Source organism: Myripristis murdjan, chromosome 23 (genome assembly GCF_902150065.1).
Source record: "Myripristis murdjan chromosome 23, fMyrMur1.1, whole genome shotgun sequence".
NCBI classification, from domain to species: Eukaryota; Metazoa; Chordata; class Actinopteri; order Holocentriformes; family Holocentridae; genus Myripristis; species Myripristis murdjan.
The window spans coordinates 5,808,532-5,833,432 of NC_044002.1; the positions used below are offsets into that span (position 1 = coordinate 5,808,532).

The window sequence follows — 24,901 nt, forward strand, 5'->3', positions numbered from 1 at the left end:
CAGGATGATGAAATGTGAAGCAACAACACATGACCCAGCTTAAAGATCACAGATAAAAACAAACATGCGATATACTGTACCTACACATGCACACACACACACACTCTCTCTCTCTCTCTCTCACACACACACACACACACACACACTCAGCCACAAAAAATACGCAATATGCACATGTTTGAAAGCACTCATATACACGCAGTCAAAGTACACATACATTAGAGCAGACAAACACACACTGGTTATCAATACAGTACGGAAGACAGTGTTACATTTAAAAATGACACACTCTCACACACACACTGCACATGGAACAATGTGCGCCATATGTATTTGAATTTGTGTGTCCACACCCAAGTTTGCATGTGTGTGCATAAGTACGTGTGCATAAGTGTGTGTGTGTGTGTGTGTGTGTGTGTGTGTGTGCAGCGCTCAATAAGGACACAGGGAGGCCAGTTCAGCATAGTAAATGAAAAAGACTTGATAAGATCGGGGAGACGAGTCTGGTCTGTGTGTATGTGTGTGTGTGTGTGTGTGTGTGTGTGTGTGTGTGTGTGTGTGTGTGTGTGTGTGTGTGTGTGCTGCGGGGCATACCCACATAACTAATTCTCACCTGTCCGTTAATAAAGATCGCTTCAAAGTGTGGAGAGGTGGGACGACCTAAACCTAAAGCCGGCTCCGATGATATTTTTAATCAGATGCCACACAAGTATGCATGAATACATTTTCAGTATCAGCATTTGATTATTAGTTTTAGTGTTATTTTGAGGATTTTAGCGTCCCAGGATGGTCTAAAAGCTGGTTCCACACACTTTTAAAAATAAAAGTTGACACTGAGAGACTCCTTGATTTTATTTACATTTTTATTTTATTTTATTTTATTTTATTTTATTTTATTTTACTTATTCAGCATTAAAATAACATAGGGTATCACATTATTTGTGTGTCATATAATGATGACAGGAAGGAATTTTGGGGAATTTGAAATTTTGTTGGAAAACTAAAACGACTCATTCACTTTAAAGGATCACTCAAACAAAACTGGCTGTTAATTCGCACATCACTAAAAAGTTTTCTGGAAAAACTAAAGGCATCCATCCTCTTTCATCGTCTTTGCTCTGACTCTTTTGGTCGCCTTTTTCCATCATTTCAGCCGCCCGGAGCAAGCCAACTGGACCAATGTGAGCATATGCATGTGCACGTGTGCGTGTGTGTGTGTGTGTGTGATATCAGTGTGTTTATCAGAGCTGTTTCCCTCCTTTCTTTTTGTCTTTCTCCTCTTGCACAGGATTTTGACTTGTTCGTCAGTGTACAGAAAACACGCACACACACCAATCCGTATAGTATGTCCTCTATCTGATACAGACTTGATCACGGTGGCATATATAGAATCTCCAGTGACGGTGGTCTCTAAACACAAGCGCATACACACACACACACACACACACACACACATGCACTCAGCCCTTCGGTCTGATAACAGTGGGTAGGAGGGAAAGGGAAGCTGAGGGACAGATATGTTTTTTTCCGGATGGACAGGTATGGTTTTGGCCACGCTCCGCTACTCCGGGACACCTCGGTGATTGGCATGGAGACTGAGTTGCCTCCTCCACTGACAGATTATTCATATCACCTAGTTAGGTTTCATGAAGCAATTACATGTCTTCACACTCCGCCAACTTTGGGAATGGCAGACTATAGCAACACACACTATACGGTCTCCGATGGTCGGAAATGCCTGTTAGTGAGGAAGAGGAAGGTGGTGTGTCGGAGACCTGTGAAAGTCGGGTTCAAGCTGACGGGACTTCTATCGGGGCCTTGGGGGAATCAGCGGAGACATTTTCATATAAATAAATGTTGGTTTTGCTGTTCTCTATGGACAGGTAACATGACACTATAGTGATTGAACCTATAGCCGGTTCAAAATGTTTACGGCGTCGTGCCGCTCTTTGCCGGGGAAAATCCTCCAGTGCACAGGAAGCGATGCGTTTTATGTTTGTGGTTCGTTCAGGAAATATAGAAGAGGAGCTGGGTTGCTTGCATGAGCAGTGATAGCCACCACGGCCGAGCAGACGAAGACACTTCAAACTTCATTAAATGAAAATCCAAGGAAAAAGGCGTCGCAGTCCCGCCCAGATGGTTTGATTGACAGGCGGTCTCCTGGAGGTGCAGTGCAGACCAAGTGCTACAAGAATCAGCCACCACCTGTCTGATTATTCCTGCTGTAAACACTTTTTTTTTTCCTACTCTGGACTTTTAGAGGAACACTTGAGTTTTATCAAAGTATGTTTTGTGGTTGGCTTTGGTCACAAACACAAATACCACTTCCCCTTAAAAAAAAAAAAGAAATGAAATTTTTTTTCTCAGCTGCCACAGCCTTACATGGAATCCTATAGGGCGCGTCCGTTAAGCGGCCAGAAAGTGGTCAGTCTTAGAAAGATGCCCAAAAATGCTGACGCCAGGGTCCACTTTTTTTTTTTTTTTTTGCAACTGAGACAAGTTCAGCTTTTCAGAAAAACAATCTGTGATGTCAGCCACTATTTTGTGAGCCGACCAATCATGACGAGAGGAAAGTGCTGCTGCAGGGGGGAGCAGCAGCGCGTCAGTGCTCGCTGTGTCACGACCGCTTCATTTTTCCACCGCTGAAGCAAAATCTAAGGCAACTTGTGTAGTTTTCCAAACTTTTTCACGTTCCAAACTCCCAGGTTGACTTGCATGAAACCAAGGGCCCCTGTTTGAGAGATTTCAACCTCAGGACCCTGATATGAAAAGTTAATTTTATTTGCATCAAGAATTAAATTGATGAGATGTCATATCTGAGAAATAGATTCAAAGCGGTGAGATTAAAAGACAAAGTTAAAATCATTCATACATATGTGCATAAATTCTAATGAATAGTGAAAACATGTTAGGCCTCATTTTGCCCAGGGACACTCGGAGCCCAGTTTGAAAAGCACTGCTATAGACTGCAATGTTTTCATGTAACATTTTGATTGTTTGCCCTTCAGATCAGGAATCCAGGATCTACTTTCCTACATGCCCCTCATCTAAATTTAGATCTTGCCATGCAACAATGAAGTTTTCTGTTTGTTTCTGCCGTGCCCTTAGTGTGTCTTGCTAACCTCACCTCTGCCCTTGAACGTTGCCAAAATCAAAATCAATTTCCTCCGAACGCCCTATCGACCCCTGTCAAAGCACTAAAGGTTAAAGAGTCAAAACTTGCCTAATTATGTGTCAGCGTTAGTCGAGGAGTGATTCATCAGAATTTGCTGCTGATTACTCAACCACTACAGCAGCAAAACCACATAATCACTGCAGCCTGACTGCCTCTGAAAACAGACATGTACACGCTGCTGAAAGACATGGTTACATTGACAGGGCAGGCACGTAGGCATGGCGCTTCCAGCAAAAACAGATTTGATAAAAATAAACCTGGTCTGAAAAGACTACACACTCACACACACACACACACTCACACACACACACACCGAGCAAACTTGTGCGAATCACTTGACACATTTGCAACCTGTTAATGACATCATGGGAAAACTGTCAGGTAGTGGGGGTTTTGTTTTTGGCAACACACACACACACTTGCATAAACACCTACATGAGGTTTAGAAGGCACTGCTGGGTGATTTGAGCTCTCACTCGCTTTGTCTCACACACACACACACACACACACGCACACGCACACGCTAAACTGTGCGTGGCCCCAGTTCTCACACCATCAGCTGTGACCTGGTTAGCTTTAGGCCAGTGTTTGAGCCTGGCTCTCGGTTGAGGTTGGCTGCTCAGACAGGGCATTACACACACACGCACACACACACACACACACTGGCCACTGTGGCTAATTGAATGGCCAGGCCGTAAGGTCCAGGTCTTTATGCTTGTGGAGGGGAGCCATGAATATCTCTGTTTCATTTGGACTTCACACAGTGGGCGGCGTGAATAGGTGTGTGTGTGCGTGGGAAAGAACAGGCACAAGCTCTGTATAGAGAGAGTGTATAAATGCATGCTTGTATTTAGGAGAAGATGAGTTTGCCAACATATGGGGGCGAAATTGGTGCATTATTAAAAATCAGATGTGGGCCAGTCAGTGTCATCCACTTCTGATAGGATGCAGTTTGACTGATTATGTAAAATGGTTTGAATTTAACATTTTGACTGGATTCCATGCGAACATGCATGAATAAGGTTTATTATAGTCATTATCAGTATTTAATTATAATTATAGGCAGTAGTGTCCTTGATTTCAAAGGAGTTTTAATGTCTAAATGTTTCAGAGATTTTTCCACCCTGCTGGCAATAAAACCCTTTCGGAAAAATATGGAACACTTGTAATTTTAGGGATTTTCTTTTTCCTATTTTAGATACTGAGATATTGACTACTGCACAAATGTAAGCAATTTGCTTTATAACCCCCATATCACTTGATATACAGGTTTACCTATCCATTCAGTTTGTCTTTTTTATTTTTTGATCCATAGCTTCAAAATTGCATAAGAAAACCAAAAACAAAATCATAAACCATGGCACTACCCATGGAGGTTGAACTCTATGGGTAGTATATATTAGTATCTCTATTTAAATTGTCAAAAAGTCACAGAGAGTGGGCCCTAATTCACAAGGATGTTGAGAGCACAAAATAAAGTACAACACACAAAAAGGTCAAAGAGAAACAGGTGCAGTATTGAAATTACAAAAATGAAATGAAAACAATAATAAAAAGTGGGTACATATTAAATAGCATAGCATTTATAATTGCGACAATACAATCCTATACAGGCTTCTAAACATATTTTTTGCTTGTCTGTGTGTTTTATATGTTACCTACATAGACTGACAACTTGTGTCTGTACATGCATGTGTGGTCCTGCATGTATTTGACGTCCCATATCAAGATGGTCTCATTTATATATGCATTTCAACTAGAAACACAGCCTAGTTTGCAGACCAACACACTATCATAAAGATAGGGAGAGGAGAGGAGAGGAGAGGAGAGGAAAGGAAAGGAAAGGAAAGGAAAGGAAAGGATAAAAAGGACAGGAATGAGAGAGAAAATGGAGTCTTGCAGGAGGAAAATGAAACCTCAGAGCAGGAGTTAAGGGAGAGGTGAGAGGACGGCGGCAGATAGATGGAGTATAAGAGGCGAGGGAGGAGGAAGGGAAAATTGAAATGGTGTGATGAGAGTGAGGGGAGATGGAGGGGAAAGGGAAGAGTCTGCCTTATTTGATGCAATAATGTGTTTGCTGATGTTCAGCATTCACACAAGTCAAGTCATGTCCTTTGGAATCAATGGATGAGTCACAGCATCACACACACACACACACACTCGGGTGAGACCGATATATCGGTTTGGGCTTTCATTAAATACCAGATATTGGCCAGTAATGTGGAGTTGCTACCGTAAAGGAATTTCATTAGCCCTGGTTTCAATGGAGAGTTTTTGTGTCCCATACTGATATTTCTTCCAATTTTTACCATTTGTCTCTACTGTATCCCGCAAAAAATAGCTAAAAATTCATCATATAAAACTTGCAGAGTGCACAAGTGGTATAATTTCAAGATATTGAATATCAGCAGAAAATATTGGCTATCAGAAGCTATGATGACACATTTTCAAAACCAAAACCAGCAAACAAATGAAGCATCGACCAAGTATTATGCAAAGTGACTCTGAAAGCCCTGGTTTTACTTCCATATTCACACACTCCACATGCAAACACACACACACACTCTCACGCACAGACGTAACAAATAACCTCTAATACCATTGCAGATATAATGGCCCTAATAAGGGCGAGGAGGGGCCAAAATGGAAACATAGCTTTAATTATCGCTAAAACACTCATGGGAAAACACGCTAAGGACACACACAAACATAAACAAACTGCACACAAATAAGGGGGAAGTGAGCGTCATTAGACCGGGACTCCATTGGAGCCAGAGGGAATGGTGAACACATGCTGTTTCCACTGTCTGGACAGTGAGACGTCTGATATGATGGAAATGATGCAGTTTGTTTGATTCTATTTATTGCTCCAGTTATCTGCGAGTCTAACTTTTTGATGAGATTCCACACAAGGATCCTTTGCATTTATAATCTATGTCTTTTTAGTACAAAGGCTTTAATGTCCCATGATGATCTACATGCTGTTTCCACCCTGGCAAGAATACAACTCAATAAGTTTCTGAATATGTTTGACATGGAAATGGTCCAATTTAATGATACTGAGTATCAGCAGAAACTATCAGCTTTCGAGAAACTCAGTCCACAACATACTGGTATCATATCCGCCTTCAAACACCCCTATCAGCTGAACCGTACTATTACTATCTCATATCCGCTGTGTTTACCACTATCCTATGACCAAACAAGCAAATCCTTACAAACTCTTCTAGTTAGATGAGATGGGCAGGGTTTATAAGAGGTGAGGCAGCAGTTAGGAGGGTATATCGAGGATTAAAAGGGCATGTTAGAGGATATCAGGGTAAATCAGAGGTTAGGAGGGTATATTGGGGATTAAAAGGGTATATTAGAGGTTATCAGGGTAAATCAGAGGTTAGGAGGGTATATTGGGAGATGGGGGGTATATCAGGGGTAGGAGGGTATATTGGGAGATGGAGGGTATATTAGGGGTTAGGAGGGTATATTGCGAGATGGGGGTATATCAGGGGTAGGAGGGTATATTGGGAGATGGAGGGTATATTAGGGGTTAGGAGGGTATATTGGGAGATGGAGGGTATATTAGGGGTTAGGAGGGTATATTGGGAGATGGGGTATATCAGGGGTAGGAGGGTATATTGGGAGATGGAGGGTATATTAGGGGTTAGGAGGGTATATTGGGGTTAGGGTTAGGGTATATTGAGCATTAAAAGGGTATATTGGGGGTTGGGTTTTTTTTTAGGGTTTGGAGGGTATATTAGGGGTTACGATGGTGTATTGGGGGTAAGGAGGGTATACTGTAGATTAGGAGGTTGTGTTAGGGATTAGGAGGGTATATTGGGGGTGAGACAACAGTTTGGTGGGTATACTGAGGGGTGAGACAGGGGTGGGGAAAGTTAAAATGGTTAGTTTAGCCCCTCCGGTTATGTTCCCTCCCCAGGGTCTATTTTACATACTTTTCTCCCAGACTCTATAAACAAACAGGGAGTGTAATTAGTGTTCTGTGTGTGTGTCTGTGTATGTGTATGTGTGTGTCTGTGTGTATGTGTGTGCGTGCATGTGCATACAGTCAGAATGTGTGTTGGACTGTTGAAAAATGATGTACTTGCATTTCGAAAAAACTGCAAGCTGGATGGACACACATACACACATGCACACACACACAGACATGAGGGAACGCACGTACACATACACACACACACACACACACACACACACGTACAAACACACACAAACTAAACATAATTTCTCATAACATTCTAATATGGTTCATTTTCAGCTATCAAAACACACATGAAAAGAGTGTTAACGCTGTCAACAAGCGAGCATGGGATGTGGAACCGTCGTTTTCATTCTCAATATGTCAAGGTTGGGGTGTATTCCAGCAGAGAGAGAGGGAGGGCGAGAGAGGGAGAGAGAGAGAGAGCGCGAGAGAGAGAGAGAGAGAGAGAGGGTTAGAGGGGGAAGGAGTGTCGTTCTCCATCCTCTGCTCTCCAGAGAATCCCATCATGAAACGCCAGAACACAAAGAGCTCAGAGCCTTCGACTGAAACCGAGGGACCTTTTATCCAAACCTGCAGCATCACTGGGGCAACAGCGCCACCCAGCATGCCACTGCCGGCACTGCACCTCCCCTCCATCACAGCCTCGCCACGCAGTCAACCTGACCCGTCTGTCTCCCACAAAAACAAGGGGACACTTCTTTACTATTTCCCGCATTAATTCAATGATCAAAATGAGCCGCGGCAAAACAATTCAAGTCAAATCGGCGTGTGGTTTAAAGACGGGCCCCCCCCTCCTCCCTCCTCCCCCCTCCCTCCGCTCCTGCCCCCATCTTCCACCACCACCACCACCACCAAAATGAGAGAGGTAATCAAAGCCCCGGCGAAAAGACAAAAAGACTCTTCTGTGTGGGAATCTAATGGGCTACACCAACCTCACAGTCGGCGCGCGCACACACACACACACACACACACAAAATCAAACTAATTACAATTTGTCCTTTCCCTTTTGTCCTTTTCACACTGCTCCTTTTTAATTCCCACTGAGAAGACATTAAAAAAAAAAAGAAGAAGAGGGTGGTGGGTGTGTGTGGGGAGGAGGAGGAGGAGGAAGAGAGAGAGAGGGGGGGGGGTAGAGCACTGAGGTATTTTCCAAAGTGGCACAGTAAAATAACACAGTGGAGTGTATATCGGCTTCGACTCTCCCTCATTTAAATAAGCGCCAACACTGATTTTCTAACAAAAATATGGTACTAGTATAATAACAATGAAGTAAGACCCTGTGAAAACTCGCAGCCTGCAGCAAGTATTTAAAATATCATTTAAAAAGGGCTGATCTGTAATTCAGAGCGGATATGGTATCAGACGGCGTGCTTGTCATTCCCGGCTATAATCTCCGCTACGCTGAGAAACACACTGTCTGCTGGCAGCAATGGAGAGAGGGAGGAAGAATAGGGAAAGGAGGGAGGAAGGGGGGAGGAGGGTGGGGGGGGGCGCAGGATTTGACTACTTATTTTTCTTCTCCTCTAGGTACAGTTCATTTGTCTGCTATCGGCGGCGAAATCTCGGCCTATTTTAAGAAATATCACGGATTGAGGAGAGAAAGTTGGAGCAGAGAATGAGGACGGGAAGGAGGGAAAAGAACAGCGGAGGAAGAGGTGGGGAAGTTGAAAATGTTCAAATTATCAGATGGAGGATGGGATGATGGAGAGATGCGCAAAGAGACGGGGCTGACTTATGGAGAAGAGAGAGGGAGAGGAAAGAGGGGGAATTATGAATGAGTGTTCTGGACTCACACACACACACACACACACACACATACACACTTTTGCGCCTAAACGTACACACATTGGGTTTCGGTTAGTCATGTGGTCTGGACAGGAAAGGGCTGGGGCCGACACACTCAGCAGGACACAGACCTGGGTCAGCTCACCACACACACACACACACACACACACACACACACACATACACAAACACATGCACACACACACTGCCAGGCCATCGTTACCCACCTATCCTGTTGCAGCAGGGGGTCGGAACCAGGCTGAAACCAGCGACACACACACACACAGTCACCCTCGGAAGCACACACACACACAAACACTCACACATACACACACACACATACATATACACTCAAGGAACACACTCGTACAGACAGTGGGCGGAAACTGGCTGTGACATGCTGTCCCGCGGCTCAGGCTGGGGGCTCTGAGGTTGGGCTGAGCCATCTATCATACAGCCAGAACACAGTAACCCAAGACATGAGTGGCAGGGATCTCACACACACACACACACACACACACACAAAGAAGAAGAGACATGAAAGTTTCCTGACAAACACTCCCACAGATCAGACGGCCTCAGTCAGAGGTACAGTGAGATGAGAATATGGAGCTGATATTGCGCTCTTATCTGGTCCAGTCACTGTCGCCCTGTTTGATTGATTACATATTAATTATAGGATTGGTCGTCTGTGGGGAAACCTGAAGAGATTCTAACGAGACATTGTGATCAGACTCCTCTGAAGTGGCCTACGCACGGATCTGTTTTATTTGTAGGATTTCATGCTGGGCTTCAGTGGAGAGTTTTAGTTTCCCATGATGGTCTAAGTGTTGTTTCAGACGCTTCCCCACCCTGACAAGAATAAAACACCAAATACTTTGGCATTAAAAAAAATGTCTGAGTGTTCACTTACAGAAGAAGATTAGGGCCACACAAAAATAACAAAAACACTGTCCAGAGATTAATGTCAGAATTGTTAATTTAATCTCAGAATTCTGAGATTAATCTGAGAATATGATTTTTTTTTTTAAAAGGAGGAATCTGAAAGGTAAGAATTGTGAGATTAAAGCCAGAATTCTGAAAGAAACTAAAAATTCTGATATTAAAGTCAGAGCTCTGACTTTAATCTCACAATACTGGCTTTATTCTCACAATTCTGAGATTAATCACAGTATTAATTTTTTTTTATTTATTTTTGTGTGGCCCAGTATTTTTCTGTACTTCTCAACATTTTTATATACATAAAGTATTGAAATCACTGATTACTGTAATAAAACATACAGCTATTTGATAAATGCTTTTGTGTCTGCTGTTCTAAGCGCCTGGTGTCTCGTAGCCGATTTCTTGGAGAAAATGTTTTTTTTACAAGAAGAGCCGGGTGCTGCCACCGTGGCTGGACGGAGCGCCACGCACGCTCACTAAAACTCCATCAACAGAAAATCCAGACACATCACAGAAGTGGACACACAGTGTGACTAACAGGTGATCTCTGGAACGAGCAGCACAGGAGCGTCACAGCTTCCCACCAAAGATGGAGACAAAATAAAACACACAACGTTGAGGATCGCCACTTTAAAAATACTGAATGTTGTCACTCTGCTCCAACCAAATCCAAAAATAGAGGCCCTTAAAATTGATATCAGGCTCCTCACAGCCATCCAGTGCACAATCAACCCTTCAGCCACCACTTTAATGTGTAAAAAGCCAACAAATGACGCTTAAATATATTTGCTCCATCTCTCTATCTCACTATTCACACCTCTCGGGAAACCCCCCCAAGCCGGCCAGATTGATGGGAGGACAGGCCTCATTTGGGCCAGAGAAAAGTGGCCCGTTTAAGGGCCGCTACTGTATTTTAAACGCTCCTATAGTGTTAAAGTGGGCGTCGGGGTAGGGGTGGGGTGTGGATATAAATCTGCGTGGCGGTGGGAATCGATCGTTTCTCCCTCCTCCTCGCGCTATCTCATCTGCAGGGCCTGAGAGAGGCAGGCCGGTTTAAACGATCCTGACCTTGTCCGACATAAATAGTCAGAAAAGTCCACGGAGCAGATAGCTTTGTGTCGGGCTGAGGGAGATGGGGGGTGCATTGAGATAAGGGGAGGGAGTGGGGGGGGTGAATGAGATAATGCCTGGGCATTACTACATCAGAATCCGTGTCACTCACGCACGCACACACGCTGGCACTCGCACACACACACACACAGACGTCGCGTGGGAAACAGCCTTCCTTCCTTTTTTGCCTTCCTTGCTTTGCCTGCTATCTCTACCTCTTTTTCTGCCTGATCGCAGGAGAAGAAGAAGGGAGCAGAGAAGGAGATATTGATGGGGTGAAGAAGAAGAAGAAGAAGGGGAAAGTGGAGGAGAGTCTTTTCCTCTGTTTTATCAGCGATGCTGTGCTCGTCCTTTTCTTTCTGTGATTAGCTCACGGCAGAGGAGGGACGGACGGATGGGGAAGAGAAGGAAGCGAGGAAGGAAGAAAGAGAAGACGGCGAGTCAATCGGCTCCAGCGTCAGCCCCCTCTTCCCACTCCATTCTGCTCGCTGAAGAAGACATGAATGTTTTAAAAGTAAGAAAAGAGCTCCCTTTTTTTACACGGCACCCCCTCCTCTTCTTCTGCCTCTTTTCTTTTGAGTGTAATGCCGCTGTACCTGACAGTAGCGCTGCCCCGGGTAAAGGCAGAAATCTCTGCCTCCATTGTCACCTGTTCCTCTAATCATTTTCCGCCCGTCATGCCACAATGGAGGAGGGCGATAACGATAACGAGGTGAAGCTAATACAGAGCGGCAGCAAGGGGCCCCGAACACAATGTTCAGATGTCTTCACTCGTTCGTGCGCACACCTTTATGCACTCTTTAATGCGGAGGCGCGTGCACACCCTTGCTCTCTCTCTCTCTTTTTTTTTTTTTTTTTTTTACACCTCACGCGCACTCACAGATGTTACAGCCGTTCCATTATGCGCTGCCAACTGTCAAATCACCCTTGCATTACACAGTTACACACCTTTACAGTTTCATCACGAGGCGTGATCACAGTGCACCGTGGTGTATCTCTGCTCGGCTGAGGCTGGAAAGTCGCCGGTTTGAATCCCCAGACTTTGAGAGTGCACTCCCCTCAGCTGCTGCCAAGGTGCCCACAAGCAAGGCACTGGATCCCCCAACTGTATGAAGTCATAGATAGAAAGAATCTGATTGTGCAGGAAATTTCCCAGGTTGCAAAAACAACAACAACAACAAAAAAAAAGCCTCCACAGATTTCCCCAATCCCAAATTACGGAAAGTTTACCACGCACTAGCCCTTTCCCCGTGCCATCCGTGTGATCTGGGATTGTTGGGCCTTGCCTGCGAGGGCAGATGAGAGGCTGCTGCTTTCTGAGGCTGTTTATCAGAGTCTGGCATCGCTGTAATTTCAGTGTTCAGATGCAATCGCTCCCCGCTCCCCTCAGGAGTAAACAATAACAAGCACAAATACAATAGACAAACAAGGCCTGCAGGACATGTACGCACACACACACACACACACACACGGATACACACATACACGCACCCACACGAGCATGCACGAACACACAGGTATTCACACTTGGTAACGCAATCTGAGCTCACACACATGTACATAAACACGAATGCAAACCACAGGCACCTCGCAGAACCAGTCTTCAAAATTTTAGATCTCGATTTGGAATGAGGATCCTAAACCTCTGACTCGGGGTCCGCCACGTGCACGAAACCTCAGCAGCAGGAGTTTTATGTTGCAAAAGAGTCTGCGCTCAGATCACACGTTAGATCTCAGTAGAATCACCTCTATACAGGAAAGCAAGAATAAAATATAATATAGTGCTACTTCACACAAATGTTTTTAGTCTTGTCTTATGAACACTTCATCAGTGGTGGTTCCTCCTGTGCATCTCGCTGACATTGCGGGCTGTTTCTTGAGGCCGAGACCACACATTTATTATCCAATAGCGCCGCCTGGTGGACACAGAGTGAACAGGAGACTTGAGTAAAGCAGCCTGGTGAGGGTGGAGGAGGAGGGCGTTCAGGAGGCATCCAGCTGAGCCCTGGCTCCAGGTCCAGTTAGCTACCCCCCTGATATCCTGCCACACACACACACACACGGGGAGGTCAGAGGTCAGGGTCAGCTACAGAACAGCTTCTTTGGAGCTGGTAAGGATTCAGTGACTTGCTCGAGGATGCTCTCAGAGGAACTGTTTTGCCGACATGGCTCTTCAGCTAACAGGACGGCCTCTCTTCCCCTGCTGCCTAGGACCCTGTGAATTCCCATGTGGGCCCTTTAGAGCCACTTGAAGAGTGTATTAACTCTCATGGGTGGCTGGTGTGCTTCCCTCCACAACACAAGGGCCTTATGTGGAAGTCTGACCCCTGACAAAAAGCCAGATGCGACTGGCTTTCATCTCACAGCGCAGTCACAACTGGCAAGATTAGTTTGATACTGCAATGCTTGTGAATATAAAGTAGTTAAAGGGATAGTTCACTCATTTTGAAAAATGTGACATTGGCCCCTCCCGACACACAATCACACACACAAACACACTCGTAGTGCTATCTTCCTCTCATTGTTACTGAGTGCTGGATACTGGCTGGAAGCTCCAAATGCTAACTGTTAGCCTCCTGTCATTGAGCTGGAAAGAGAGACAATGAAAGAAACACCTAATCCACACTGACACTAGTAATTATGACCCCGGTGATTACAAGCTTACTCTTCAGTCATGTGAATGTGACATTTTTAAACCTTACATACAGTGCTGATGGTGCAAACCATTGTGAATGCCAAAACTATATGAAAGAAAAACTGAGAATAATATGCTGACAGCAATTATAACCCTTGGAAATGTATTTTATTTGTCCTTTAGTATCAAGTATCATCTTGAATGAATGAATTCTATTATAAGTTAAGCATCAACATTCATCTTTCATGGTCACAGGTATTTATTTCAGAGGCATGAGAAATACAGGGACTTCTGAGAGAGCGACGGTTCTCTGTAAGAGCTTTATTTTTTCCATATATTTTACAAATAGAAGCACAAACTTTCATAAATTCTCGATGACAGCGGTCTGAAGTACTTTCACGTATGTATAACAGAGCCACGGGCAATGGAAAGGATGATCTTGCCCGTTTATCTGCAAAGACAAAAGAAAAAGGAGAGTAAGAAGCCAACAAAAACAGAGCCTCAGACTGGGTTGAGGATGGTGTTTAATGGGGTGAACACCTAGAGGGTATCTAGTCTATTATATCAGAGAATTTAACTATATGCTCTTCTAAGGCAGATGCTCTTAAAACTAGCCCAGAAGGGATCTTAGCATTACAACTACAGTCTACTCTAAGGGCGTTACCTCCTCTGTTAAGACAAGCCTCATTCCCTGTATTCACCAGAGGGTGAGGAGGAGCAGGAGCAGATTAGGTCAGAGAGGAGAATTAGTCATGAAAGAATCTGAGGGCTTTTGGAAATTAAAAAGGACATGCATAGTTGAGAAAGAGTCTTTCGAAGTGGGGGGAGAAAAGGTCTCAGAGGTCACAAAAGTTAGCGGAGTGAAGAGGGAATAAAATGAGGGGTGAGTCATTTAGCAAAATCCACAAATGAACAGCAGAATAAAAAAGTAAGAGAGAGAGAGGGTGAGACAGTGGGAAGGGGAGATAGCGGGCGTGCTGACGGTACTTACAGAGCAGCAGCTCCAGAGATGATCTCAATGAGCTCCTTGGTGATGACGGCCTGTCTGGTACGGTTGAAGGTGAGGGTCAGCTTGTCAATCATCTCAGCTAAAAGAAAGCAAAGAGAAATTGTCCATGATCCAAAACCTCATGTAAAACCTCAATGTGTTCTCTGAAGCAAAGACATCAGGCGTGCAAAATGCTGTAATGCTCATAACATGAGAAATAATTCAGTTTCAATTAGGCTTCAACTGATGTACAGGGTCAATACTGGCCTATTGTTAAAAAAAAAAAAAATCTGATCCAGTCCAGCCAGAGAAATCCACCTCTGACACAATCAATATGACGCACTTTGACTGATTACATACTGGTCAGAGAACTGATTATATACTGTATTGATTGGTGAACTGATTGATACCTCACTAGAGGTCTATGGGAAACTCTTGACACTTTGGAAACCACGTAGGTGGGCTTTTATTTTGAAAGGACTTTGTTCACTTGTTTTGTTTAAATGTTATTTTTCTTGTCGTTTTAAATACAGAATTATAATAATTGTAGTTTTCTTGTGGTTCAGTTTTCTGGTCATTGGCGGTCAATATTTTTTAAGTATTCTGATTGTTTTTAGGTAATGTTCCTGCAATTTTTCTACTAGTTTTCTGATCATTTTCTTGTAGTTTTTTAAGCTACTTTTTTGCTAATAATTTGGCCATTTTTTTATTTGATAATTTTCTATTCATTTTCTTTTGGTCTTTCACTATTTAACAATATATTGATCATTTTAGATAACTTGTAATTTGTGATCACTTTCATTTTGTGTTTTTTTTTTTTTTTTGGTCTTTTTTTAAAGAAATCAAATGAAGTGTTACAGGCGTTCTTGCTGGCGCTGTCCATGGCAGTCATCCTGGCGCTCTGCTCGCTGGTGGTGGACTCCTTCATGCTGAAGTAGATGATGTTGACCAGGGCAAACTCCTGGTAGTTCCTCAGCACGTCGGCATCGATGTCATCATAGGTGCCCATGCTCTCTGTCGGGGGAGAGGCAGGATACAGGTCAGCGCTGACTGAGGCTTCCAAAGGCTCCGTGTGCACATTTGTACCTTTTTAAGTCCCACAACTTTCACATATGATACTTTACCTGAATTAGCAACTGTATCGATGGAAAACACGGGCTTGTTGTCCGTCTTGTACGAGATAACAGACCTGCATGAGGAGGAAGGGAAGATTCATTTTTCTTTTACTTAAATGCTGCAGGTCAACAACACAGTATTTTACTCAAATTGGAAAATCAGTCTAAGTCAGCCAAAAATCTGCATAAATGTTTAAAGGTACATTTATCATAACGATTTATCCTCATTAGCTACTTCGTGTCTCCCTGGACTGGTAATCTGAAATACTACATTTGTCTCTGCATTCACTTCCACCACACAGCAGAACAGCTCCAGAAACAAAACCTAGCACATAAATTAATGTGGACAAAGTGGATTATGCGATTATAAAAAGCAATAAGTCCATATATCTATTTTTTAAGGAAAATTTGCAGTTCCTTTCTTGTTATTTTCGTATTTGAACTGGAAAATAGATGCGGCAACAAGCATCTGCAGGAAACGTCCAGATAGTAAACTTGCATCAGGAAAAAAACAACCTCTAAGGACATGAGCAAATAATTGTAATCCAAAACATGGTAGTGGAAATCTGCTTAATTCAGGTTCTTCATATTTTGGGACTTGTTTTCCCCTGCTGTGCTATGGAGGAGACACAAATGCAGAATTGCGGATCAACAGCTCAGGGGAGCAACTAATGAGGATATTTCACCACCATGTGGACGCTATACACCCCAACCCTCCACCAAAGTTGAGTGATGCTTTGAATTGTTTAAAATTTATAACACATAGAGCAATTTCCACAGAGACAGGCCGTCTGTACCTGAATCTGTTGTAGATGACGGAGCCCTGGTCGAACTCGTATCCGGAGTTGAGCAGCTCAGTGGCGATGATGGAGGCATCGGTGAAGGTGGGGGGCTTGCGGCCAACCTCCTTGCAGTTCAGCATGATGTGCTTTCCATGAGTCCTGATGAGGAGGTGTGGCATTAGTGTAAAAATTAAATTCACTCACATGTGAACATGTGAAACCCGGAGTTACCTGTACTGCAGGATTTTTGTTTATCAGTACTAACACTAAACAACAGTGCCAAGCAGCCACATGATCAGTTAGTGGTGAAACACAGGGACTCCTTGTACAGCTAAACACTAAAAATTTGGTTTTATGCCTAAAGCAATCAGATGGGAAAACAATAAAAATCAAGTATTTATTCATATCACTTATTCATCTAATTTTCTATACTGAATGTGTGTGATGAATGTGACTGTTTTGTATTTATCCCCTTGGGGATAAATAAATAAGGTATATTTGAAACGATCAGAGCATCAGTATGATAACGATATGGCAGCATTATGATGCAAACATATGATCCCTGCTTTGGTACCTGTGCAGCAGGCCTCTCAGCTTGTCTCCCACATTGACCACCATCACCTCTTTGCCGGCACCAGTAAGGGCAGCAATCTCGCTCTTTATGGCCTTGGCCACGCCAGAGTGGATGGCGCCACAGAGACCACGGTCGGAAGACACGCCGATGATCAGGTGCTTGGCGGACTTCTCCTCCGGTGCCTTGATCTCAGCCTTCTCATACAGAGCTGAGGGGAAGAGGAGAGGAAACATGTTTGCTGGAAAACGCATCTGAGAGCTGTCGAGTTCCTAGGCATCAACACACAGCGGACATACCCAGAGCGCCGGTGCCGTAGACTCGGGCGGGCTTCAGCTGCCTCTCAGCACGGGCATACTTAGCAGCGGCCACCATCTTCATGGACTTGGTGATTTTCTGGATGTTCTTGATGGACTTCAGCCGAATGGTGACTAGAAGAAGAGAGGACATGACTCACTGCAGCCAGCAGAGATAATACAATAAACAACCATGATGGGTATGGAGAGGCATCACCTATGCAGCATCATAACCATATGCTACCATATGCACATACCAAATGTCAAGTCAACCTATTACGGGTGGAAAAAAATATTTTCTTTATTTTTTTAAAACAATATTATAGACATTTTTTTTTAATTATTTGTGCATACTGGGGCCTAACTAATGTTGGAGTTGCATAAATTGGGTTTGACTGGAAAGCTGAAACTCCTGTGGATTTATGTGTGATGATGTTGGCCCTCAGAGGAGCCATTTCAATGTAGTCAGACCATTTTTTGACACCTGACATCACTGTATAAAATGACCTATAGTGACCTCTAGGATAATCACTGCCTCATGAAACTTTACAGCCATAAACTACCAGATAATTAAAAAAAAAAAAAAAAAAAAAAAAAAATGCAATAAATCGTGACATCAGTTCTCACTACTTGTAGAATTATAAATAACTATCAAATCGGCACCCATATTAGCTAATAGTACTACATCATGAGATTAACATCTCATCCCAGCCCTACAACATCCATTCAAAAATTTGGCAACTTTAATGATGTTTATTTTTGCAATTACATGATTCCCATAAACTTCTTTCATCAAAACACACCTTTAGTGGTGGTGGCCCATGGGTGCCATTTCCCGAAACGTGCTGCTCAGTGAATTACTTGTATTCTGGGTTTTACAGCAATCCACAAGAGGGTCTTATGTCATGATCTACAGCTGTCAGTACACAAATCCACATACCCTGAGCTGAATTTAAGACTGGAGATTAGTCCATCATACCCTCCACAACATGCTGATGGTTGCTATTCCCTGCTCATAACACTAAGAAATGTCACTGTGAGGCTACTACCATCAAGAGACTGTGTGCTTTATTATTTGTTGTGAAGTATTCTTAAAAAGGTACTTACTGTCCTTCAGGGTGGCCATGTTCCTGACCTGCCCACTGCAAACACACAAAATACAGTCAGTGCTTTTTTTTACTGCAAACATCACCAGCATGCTGCGACCGTCATTACATAAGTTAACATGAAGAAAAAAAAATATCAAATCTGACATTTATTTCTTCTTTATTTGCTAACGCTACGCGCTACACGCTACAAGCTAGCTGTCATCCGTTAGCTCACTAGCAAAGTGTCAAGAGAGGGAAACGCTGTAGTACTGAGCAGTGTCGCTCTGGTGCTGACTTTAACACAGCAGTGACAGGTTTTGTCAGATTTCTGCAGTGGAGATATGTTCACCCAGCGTCACCTTACTTCTAGCGCAAAGTCACACCGTGTGGACAGCTACCGTCGGCTTAGCGTTAGCGTTAGCTGAGGTTAGCTGAGCTCTGCAGCGCTGCTGTCATTCATTAGCCGCGGCCTGCGGGTTAGCATGTCCTTGCTTCAAATAACCAGGGTTACCACCACCTGCAACCTCCGCACTTCATCTAAAGGCGTAGGTGAACAAAAGACAAAAAATATACAACTGAGTTGTAGTGCCTACATATTTCAAAATTAACTTTTACCATTGTGGGACAAACACCAACGCGCTGGTCCTGGCGAACATGGTTACTTCTATGAAGGTCAGACACGCAGGACTGCGCAGGCGCAAGCATAGGGCAAAATGGACGAATGCTGCCTTCACTGACTGCCACAAATGTCGTAAATACATAATGTCCATACATGAACGTACCAAGTACAGGACCATTGACATATATGTTTTGTTGTTAGTTAGTTAGTTAGTTAGTTAGTTAGTTAGTTAAGATAATGATTGTATATCTGTTACATGAATGCGGGACAATAAAAGCACACTCCAAGTATAATGAACTAAAACTGAACTAAAATCTAAAACAAAATATGAAAAAACATTTTTGTTACCTGAAATAAAAATAAAAACTAGACTTTATAAAAAATTAAAATATACCGAAAAGATATTGTGTTCTCAAAAACTAAATACATACAGAAAATGTCTGTAGTTTTTAATGACTCTAGCGTACTTATGGCTTGTCAGTGGTGAAGGTCAATATTACGAGGAGCAAATAAAGGCAGCAGTAGTTATCGCGAGTTTTCCAGCTTATACGGCGTTTTGACGCTCAACACGCGGAAGCTGTTTACGTTAGCAGAGTGCTCTCACACAGACGTTGGCTCGAGCCAAATTTCTTTCAAATTACTTACATTAATAACTCTGTGTTGGCTGATTTTATGTTTATTATAGCTAGTCGGGATGGGGAAAGCCGATTTTCTCAGCCCCAAGGCGATAAGCAACAGGATAAAAGCCAAAGGTCTTCAGAAGTTGAGATGGTATTGTCAGATGTGTCAGAAACAATGCCGAGATGAGGTGAGCTCTGTTTACCAACATAACCGTGTTTACCCCGATGTGTTGTTGTTTGTTTGGCTGTTGTTCTGAGGTGTTGTCTCTCTGCAGAATGGATTCAAATGTCACTGCATGTCCGAGTCCCACCAGAGACAGCTGCTGCTGGCCTCCGAGAACCCCAACCAGTTCATGGACTACTTCTCAGAGTGAGGCCAGGCAGTCTACACACACACACACACACACACACACACACACACGCACACACACACACACACACACACACACACACACACACACACACACACACACACACACAGCATGCTGCCAGCCCAGCTCACCTCACACAGCCCTCTCATGCTGTTTTTCTCCTCTCTAGGGAGTTCAAAAATGACTTTCTGGAGCTGATCAGAAGACGCTTTGGTGAGTCTGCACTTCCTTCTTATCAGGCTGAATCAGGGCTGAGACCCATGTTAGGTCGTGGGCCACATCCATCACATTGTTTTTGCTTGACGAATTGTATGTTGGCTCATGAAAATAACACATAATGTAGAATGACATAGAGCAGAAGAGAGAAATGCAACAGATACACAACATACAGGTTTGCCATTTACCTCCCAGAAGAGAATACTGCTCTCTCCAGCTGTGGGAATTGAATTGCAACTTCTATGTTTCCATCTTTCTTGAAAAAAAAAATCCATATCAGCCTTTTGCTTATTTGATAACGTTTGCCAAACTAACAGAGCCTTTTTTTTTTTTTAGTTAAATATATATATATTTTTTTTTTTCCCCATTTCCCACACACTGCAGTCGAGCCACAGTGAGAAAGCTCTCCCCTTTTGTTTCCGCCTCCTCTGCAGGGACCAAGCGAGTGCACAACAACATCGTGTACAACGAGTACATCAGCGACAGGGAGCACATCCACATGAACTCCACACAGTGGGAGACGCTCACCGACTTCACCAAGTGGCTGGGCAAAGAAGGTGGACCCATACCTACCTTTGTTACAACTATTTTATTAGCAAAACTGCTGATTCCTCGCTCCAAATGTGGTATTTTTTCATGTATAAAAAAAGATCAGAATATATGTAGCTATCAGAATTGTTTAACTGCCAAATATCTGCCCAGAAAGTATGACTCGGGAGCATTTGTGCATTCTGATCTTTTTGTATGTGGGAAAACGCTCTCTCAATGTGTTGCTGGTTGCAATATTTGTAACTGAGATGCAAAACTGCAAACTTACTGCCTATAAAATGTTAGGTTTTGTTAGTGACATGTTAAAGTGTAGTACCAGGGAACACTGTTTAACGTGCAGGATCTGTGTTGACATGACCGCTGTAGGGTTATGTAAGGTTGACGAGACCCCTAAAGGCTGGTACATCCAGTACATCGACCGCGACCCGGAGACCATCCGCCGTCAGGAGGAGCTGGAGAAGAAGAAGAGGCAGGACCTGGACGACGAGGAGAGGAGCGCCAAGTTTATCGAGGACCAGGTCCGCAGGGGCCGGGACGGCAAGGAGCCGGAGGTGAGGACCGGCCAGGCGCAGCGAGACTTCATGTCAGGAATACACGCGCATATTGACATGGCTTGGGACACAAGTGACATGATGTTTTTCTGTGTTTTATTGTTATTTAGGAGGCTCCAGTTTTCACCGAGCTGAAGCGAGAGAGTGAAGATGAAAAAGGTTTGTGTTGCTTCGTTTGCATGCTGGCACATTCCCGTTTCATGCACAAAAATCACCGAATTTGTGTATTTTTTTAAAAATCCTAATACATGTCATTTTAATTTTTCAGTTGCATTCAACCTGGGCGCCTCTTCGTGTGCAGCCGGCCCTTCAAAATTAAGGTACACACACTTTTAGACAGGAATCCCACGAGTCATGGAATTTCTGGAAAAGCCTTCATTTTTATTTATCCATTTATTTACTGGAAATCTATTCCAACCAGGTGAAAGTCAGGAAATTTAATGGAATTTTGCTAGCCTCCACTTTAAAAAAAAAAAAAAAAAAAATCAATAACCTGTTATTTAGCAAAAAAAAAAATGTATTTTCCATCATTCATGTCCACTTCCCACACAGAATGCCAAACTTTTATAAGAGTTGAGTTTGAAGTGCAATTAAAATTTTGGCCAAGGAAAGAAATGCCATGTAACATGTAAATAGGTGAAGGAATTTCAATATGTTGTCATGGGACGTTGTGATAAAGTCAAGGAATTTTACATTTGATTTAGAGTGGGAAGTTAATTGTGTGGCATGATAATGATGGAGGTCGAGTTTTAGTTTCTCTAAAATTTGGGTTTCCATCACTGCCCTTAGCACTGGCCTGGGTCCCAGTGCGCTGAAAGCAGCGGCATCAGCCTCCGTCAAAAGGAAAGATGTGCCAGGGACTTCAGAGTCCAAGGAGAAGAAGAAGAAATCGGCGCTGGATGAGATCATGGAGGTAGAGCACACCCTCTTAACCAGTAGTCGAGTTGTAAAAAAAAAAAATCAGGGGGGATGGTCAATTTTTTTCACTTGATGAAAAGTGAGGATGGCAGTTTTACAGAGGGGATGATTTTGACCGTTTTTATTTCAGGGGGGATGTCATCCACCCTCATCCCCCCTCAACTGGAGTACTGCTCTTAACCATGTAGGCCGTGATGAGGAAGTGTGTGTTTTGTACATGTGCCTGCCTTAGTGTGCTCAAATGTGATGCCTTCGTGTTAAGATGGAGGAGAGGAAGAAGCAGCAGTCGGTCAGGACGGACTACTGGCTCCAGCCCAACATCGTGGTCAAAGTCGTCACCAAGAGACTGGGAGAGAAGTACCACAAGCAGAAGGCCGTCATCAAGGTAACAGGCTCTGGATTTGGGCTGAGCAATTAATCGAAATGTTAAAGAAATCTTAATATGGCCGAATGCAATATCCCGACTTCACCATTAGGAAAAATGTTGGCAACTGTCTTAGGCCCCATAAACACCTCATGAAGTTAGAAAAGAGATAGAGATAGGTTTTTTGTCCTTAAGAAATTAAGCATTTCTAAAGTCATGGGTTTCCCTGAGCTTTGTGCCTCTGCTCTGCAGGGTCAAGCCGGGTGACTTTTGTCTCCTTGTATTTCTCCTGAGATAACGTTGACATAAGTGTTCTTTTGTACAGTTTATGTTCATTGTGTTATTTCTGTCAGTTTGCTCGTCATGAAACAGATTTTTACAGAAAAACAAGGTTTTCAAATGCTGAAAATGAGCGTGTGTTTCCAAAATAACAGCAGGGCAAAACAGGCTTTTATGTAGCACAAATTTGCAGGTGTGTTCATTTCCATACCAGCTCTCTCTTAGTAAATCTGGACACCAGTCCTCAAAAAAGTTGTGTAAGTGCTAAAAGGACTGTGGATCCTTTTGCTGTAGGAGGTGCGGGAGCATTACACAGCCATGGTGAAGATGATCAACTCCGGAGACAAACTGAAACTAGACCAGAGTCACCTAGAGACCGTCATCCCTGCACCAGGTGAGCCATGAAACATTTCATGACATGTGGGTGCTGATTTGATATATATATACTGCAATTCTGTAAGTGTTGTGATTTGATTTTACAAGATTGGGCAATGCTTGGATTACACTGGACTGTGGAAAACAGGTGAATCATACTTCCAAAGACGGTTATCACAAGCACATCCGTCAAATCGACTTTGAGCTTTAAACATTTCTCGCTTGCCTGCAGGAAAACAAACATGATAAAAGCCAATGTTGTGCCAGACTTTAAATTGTGGCGGTGCAGCACAAATATGTCTCTCAGTCTGTATTTCCTGTGATGATAGGCTTGAATAGCTCACATCTGCTGCATTCTAAGCAATGACATTTTTCCACTTCAATAAAATAAAAATGTCTAGAAGAAGGACTAAGTAGCAATTCGGGGTCAGCATGGCAATATAAAACTGAGATTTATAACTGAATAGATTTTTTTTCCTCTATAAGCTGAAAAACCTTGAAATAAATCCATAGTATGTAGGACTCAACATCTTCCCTCCTGCAGGCAAGCGCGTGTTGATTCTGAACGGCCCGTACAGAGACACAGAGGCCCTGCTGGAGGGCATAGATGAGAAAAACTTCTGCGCCACACTCACTATTGACTCAGTAAGTATTAAACTGCTGCCAGAACTGTATTAACTGTGGGCTCCTCTCCTATATGCTGTGTAACTGGCACACAGTGCCTGTGCGGTGTTGTATCTGTAAATTTATTTTTAGTTTCATGAACACATATCTACAAGGCCAGGCACTTTGTTTCTGTTGCCCTGCTGATGTGAATATGGTGCACGTTTTTTTTTACATCATACATTCATTTTCATCATATTCCCATGGTGTTTTTCTTTTGTAATTATATTATATCTACAGTTTCAAAGAAGTAAAATGTATTTCTTAGTGCAAAGGTTTAATTTTCAGTGTATCTTTGTAACAGGACATGTACTCAGCATATTTCATCCATTGATTCATACACTTCTACCTAATATGTTCCCGATATGGTGGAATTGTTGTGTGTTTTCCCTTTTCTGTACCCTTTTTTTTTTTTGCATTTTGCTGCAACCGCCCGATTTCCCCTCACAGTCTGATCTCGTCTCTTCAGGGTCGAATGAAGGGGAAGCGAGTCGACGGCATCGCCTACGAGGACTTCTCCAAACTGGCCTGAACCGACAACCTTCCTGTTTACATCTCAGCAGCCTGTTGGCTGAGGGACTCTACTGTGTCAGAGTCACTTCCCCTGGGCTCCTCATGTAGATATATATATATATATACATATCCCACAATGCATTTCCCACCGTGGTATCACAGTTTAACTTAGTTCATTGAGTTTGATTTGTTTAATGCATTTCTTTTGTATCATTATTCAAGTCAACCGTAACAATTCAGGTGTATTATTTCTCTTGAATAAAATACAACAAAAGTGACTTCTGGCGTTCTTTGCAAAATAATTGACTCACAAACAGCTGGACTGAATGATTTTCGGAGAACAATCAAAATCAAAAAAATGTTTTGACACATAGGGCTT

At 43.2% G+C, this 24,901-nt stretch overlaps 2 protein-coding genes across 4 annotated transcripts; one reads left to right on the forward strand and one right to left on the reverse strand.

Moving 5' to 3' along the window:
• Nucleotides 1-13,795: 13,795 nt before the first annotated feature.
• Nucleotides 13,796-19,197, reverse strand: atp5f1c (ATP synthase F1 subunit gamma). Of its 3 annotated transcripts, XM_030046204.1 has the most exons (10): nt 19,100-19,197; nt 18,504-18,538; nt 17,400-17,531; nt 17,104-17,311; nt 16,545-16,688; nt 15,757-15,821; nt 15,491-15,646; nt 14,636-14,732; nt 14,309-14,335; nt 13,796-14,095 (listed from the first exon to the last, which is right to left on the reverse strand). In XM_030046204.1, exons 1-9 carry the CDS (start codon nt 19,138-19,140, stop codon nt 14,329-14,331), a joined length of 885 nt encoding a protein of 294 aa, XP_029902064.1. In that variant the 5' UTR covers nt 19,141-19,197; the 3' UTR covers nt 13,796-14,095; nt 14,309-14,328. The 3 variants fall into 3 exon arrangements, with proteins under 3 accessions (XP_029902064.1, XP_029902065.1, XP_029902066.1); XM_030046205.1 differs by lacking the exon at nt 14,309-14,335; XM_030046206.1 differs by lacking the exons at nt 13,796-14,095; nt 14,309-14,335 and having other exon boundaries at nt 14,632-14,732.
• A 452-nt stretch (nt 19,198-19,649) lies between these two features.
• kin (Kin17 DNA and RNA binding protein) lies at nt 19,650-24,800 on the forward strand. Its single transcript, XM_030046278.1, has 12 exons — nt 19,650-19,911; nt 19,999-20,093; nt 20,264-20,307; nt 20,745-20,867; nt 21,226-21,410; nt 21,521-21,569; nt 21,679-21,730; nt 22,200-22,323; nt 22,591-22,713; nt 23,266-23,365; nt 23,891-23,991; nt 24,479-24,800. Exons 1-12 carry the CDS (start codon nt 19,798-19,800, stop codon nt 24,539-24,541), a joined length of 1,173 nt encoding a protein of 390 aa, XP_029902138.1. The 5' UTR covers nt 19,650-19,797; the 3' UTR covers nt 24,542-24,800.
• Nucleotides 24,801-24,901: the final 101 nt, after the last annotated feature.